Source organism: Hirundo rustica, unplaced genomic scaffold (assembly GCF_015227805.2).
Source record: "Hirundo rustica isolate bHirRus1 unplaced genomic scaffold, bHirRus1.pri.v3 scaffold_448_arrow_ctg1, whole genome shotgun sequence".
NCBI lineage: Eukaryota > Metazoa > Chordata > Aves > Passeriformes > Hirundinidae > Hirundo > Hirundo rustica.
This window is the reverse complement of record NW_026690493.1, coordinates 19,417-22,785: the sequence shown is the minus strand read 5'-3', so window position 1 is coordinate 22,785 and position 3,369 is coordinate 19,417. Positions and strand designations below refer to the sequence as shown.

The window sequence follows — 3,369 nt, the reverse complement described above, 5'->3', positions numbered from 1 at the left end:
GGGGGTTTTTGCCCAGTTTGGGGTCCCCGGTTCTTGTCCCCGCCCTGGGGCTCTCACTGCAATCCCAAATCGGCTGAGGAGACCCCGCCAGGAGAGGTGTGAGCCCCTCCTCCCGTTCCCAGGTGCCTCTGAAGGGGACAAGAAGGCTGAGAAGAGCCCGACAGATGACAAGGTACCCCTCATCCTCACCCCGCACCCCAAAACCTCCAGCAGAGCCTGTGGGATCTCCCTGCTGGGATCCTCAGGGCTTTCTGCAAACCGCGCTGCGTCCCCTCAGAGCAAGAAGCCGCAGCCGGGGGCGTTCCTGCAGTCCCACTATTTCGTGGCACTTTATCGCTTCAAAGCCCTGGAGAAGGACGACCTGGACTTCCCGTGAGTTCCCAGCCTCGTCCTGAGCCCTTCCCCGAGGTTTTTCGGGGGTTTGGTTTGACGTGGTTCCGTGGATTTCCCAAGGCTGAGCTGCTCTGTGCAGGACCTGCGTCCCGGGGCTCCAGGAGTTGATTCTGAAGGAAAAGAGATTTTCCTTGGGGTCCCCCACGGCTGGGGGTCCCGCTCCCCCCCTCCCTCAGAGATCCCCCCTTCCTTCCCTTCCAGGCCAGGGGAGAAGATCACGGTGGTCGATGACTCCAACGAGGAGTGGTGGAGGGTGAGGCTGGAGCGCTGCGGGAGAGGGGGGGGGAACACCCAAACCCTCTGCCAACCCCCAGCCTGGCGGGGAGGGGGGGATCTGAGACCCCCACGAGGGGCTGAATCCCCCTCCTTGCCTCCTCCTAGGGGAAGATCGGGGAGAAAATCGGATATTTCCCCCCCAACTTCATCATCCGGGTGCGGGCGGGCGAGCGGGTGCACAAGGTGACGCGCTCCTTCGTGGGCAACCGGGAGATCGGGCAGATCACGCTCAAGAAGGATCAGGTGAGACCCCCCCCCAAAAAAAAAAATCACGGCTGAGCTCCAACATCTCCATCCCCGCTCTCCCCACCGCCCCCGGGTGGGAGCTGCTCTGCCCAGACCCCCTCCTGGGGGGGGTCCCGGGGGTCTCAGCCCCACCGCTCTCGCCCGCAGATCGTGGTGCAGAAAGGGGAGGAGGTGAACGGCTACGTGAAAGTGTTCACCGGCCGCAAAGTGGGGCTGTTCCCCGTGGACTTCCTGGAGGAGATCTGAGGGGGGCTGCGGGAGGGGGGGGAACCCTGGGGTGGGGCGGGGACCCCTGGGATGGGCACAGAGAACCCTGGGATGGGCAGAGAGAACCCTGGAATGGGCAGAGAGACCCCTGGGATGGGCACAGAGAACCCTGGGATGGGCACAGAGACCCCTGGGATGGGGACAGAGAACCCTGGGATGGGGCGGAGACCCCTGGGATGGGCACAGAGATCCCTGGGGTGGGCACAGAGACTCCTGGGATGGGCACAGAGACCCCTGGGGTGGGGCAGAGAGACCCCTGGGATGGGCACAGAGACCCCTGGGATGGGCAGAGAGACCCCTGGAATGGGCACCGAGACCCCTGGGATGGGGACAGAGACCCCTGGGATGGGCAGAGAGACCCCTGGGATGGGGACAGAGACCCCTGGAATGGGCACTGAGACCCCTGGGATGGGCAGAGAGACCCCTGGGATGGGCAGAGAGACCCCTGGGGTGGGGACAGAGACCCCTGGGATGGGCACAGGGAACCCTGGGATGGGGACAGAGACCCCTGGGATGGGCACCGAGACCCCTGGGATGGGCACTGAGACCCCTGGAATGGGCACAGAGACCCCTGGGATGGGGACAGAGACCCCTGGGATGGGCACAGAGACCCCTGGGATGGGCACAAGACCCCTGGGGTGGGCACAGAGACCCCTGGGATGGGGCGGAGACCCCTGGGATGGGCACAGAGACTCTGGCTGCGGGGCAGGGATGGGGATGGGGATGGGGACAGGGAATGGAAGCACCCCAAGATTGGGATATGGGGGGGGCCCTGGCTGCGGGACAGGTTTGGGGTCAGGGAAGGGCGCCCCCATTCCTGCTGCCTGGGGTCCTTGGGGTGTCCCTGTTCTGTCCCCCCCCCGTCCCAGATCTGGGGTGTCCTGGGGGGCACAGGAGGTGCCCCGAGGGTTCCGTGAGAGCTTTGGGTGCCTCCAGAGACGCTGGATGCGGGCGGGGGGCACCCCAGAGCCGCTGTGGGCACCGGGTGCCGCGGGGGGGGGGGTCGGGGGGGGTCGTGCCCTGCTGCAATACACGGCTGTGCCCAACCCCGCTCGGCAGCGTGGATTCAATGGGGTGGGGGTCACTGGTCACTCCGGGGGGGTCACTGGTCACTCTGGGGGTGCCGTGGGTCACTGGTCACTCTGGGGGTGTCACTGGTCACTCGGGGGGTGCCGGTGGGTCACTGGTCACTCCGGGTGGGTCACTGGTCACTCGGGGGGGTCACTGGTCACTCTGGGGGTGTCACTGGTCACTCGGGGGGTGTCACTGGTCACTCGGGGGGTGTCGTGGGTCACTGGTCACTCTGGGGGGTCACTGGTCACTCGGGGGGTGCCGGTGGGTCACTGGTCACTCTGGGGGGTCACTGGTCACTCGGGGGGGTCACTGGTCACTCGGGGGGGGGGTCACTGGTCACTCTGGGTGGGTCACTGGTCACTCAGGGGGGGTCACTGGTCACTCCAGGGGTGCCGGTGGGTCACTGGTCACTCTGGGGGGGTCACTGGTCACTCGGGGGGGGTCACTGGTCACTCTGGGAGTGCCGTGGGTCACTGGTCACTCGGGGGGTGCCGTGGGTCAGTGGTCACTCCGGGTGGGTCACTGGTCACTCTGGGGGGTCACTGGTCACTCTGGGGGGTCACTGGTCACTCCGGGGGGGGGTCACTGGTCACTCTGGGGGGTCACTGGTCACTCCGGGGGGGGGTCACTGGTCACTCTGGGGGGTCACTGGTCACTCCGGGGGGGGGTCACTGGTCACTCGGGGGGGGTCACTGGTCACTCGGGGCCGTGGCTCGGGGGGGCGGCGCTGGCGGGGGGCCCGGCGGGGCCCGAATTGGGACGGCGCGCGACAGGTGACGGTGGCGGGGTCAGGACGAGACCTTGGAGCCGGGAACAGGTGCCCGAGCCCCCGTGACGTCACGGCTCCGTGACGTCAGCCGTAACCACGGCGACGCTCGCGGGGGTGGGCGTGGCCTGAGGAGGGGGCGCGCGGCCGGGCTCCGCCGCCAGGGGGCGCTGCCGGCACGCCGCGCGCCGTATGCAAATTTATGCAAATGAGGCGGGGAGCCAGCGGCGCCCCCTGGCGGGCAGCCTCCTCCCCACCACCCCCGTTAGCGGTACCGGGGATGGAATTGGGGGGGGGGCCGGGGGGGCGTGCGGAGAGACCCCCGCGTGTGCCCCCGATCCGTGGGG

General features: G+C 67.8%; 1 protein-coding gene across 1 annotated transcript; it reads left to right on the top strand.

Annotated features, from left to right (window-relative positions):
• Positions 1 to 7: 7 nt before the first annotated feature.
• Positions 8 to 1,192, top strand: STAC3 (SH3 and cysteine rich domain 3; the record flags this gene model as incomplete). The annotated part of the gene is made up of 5 exons (XM_040054108.2): positions 8 to 172; positions 278 to 372; positions 595 to 646; positions 775 to 912; positions 1,063 to 1,192. Coding segments are annotated over 5 exons (549 nt in total), but the record flags the coding sequence as incomplete, so codon positions are not given.
• Between the last annotated feature and the right edge of the window lie 2,177 nt (positions 1,193 to 3,369).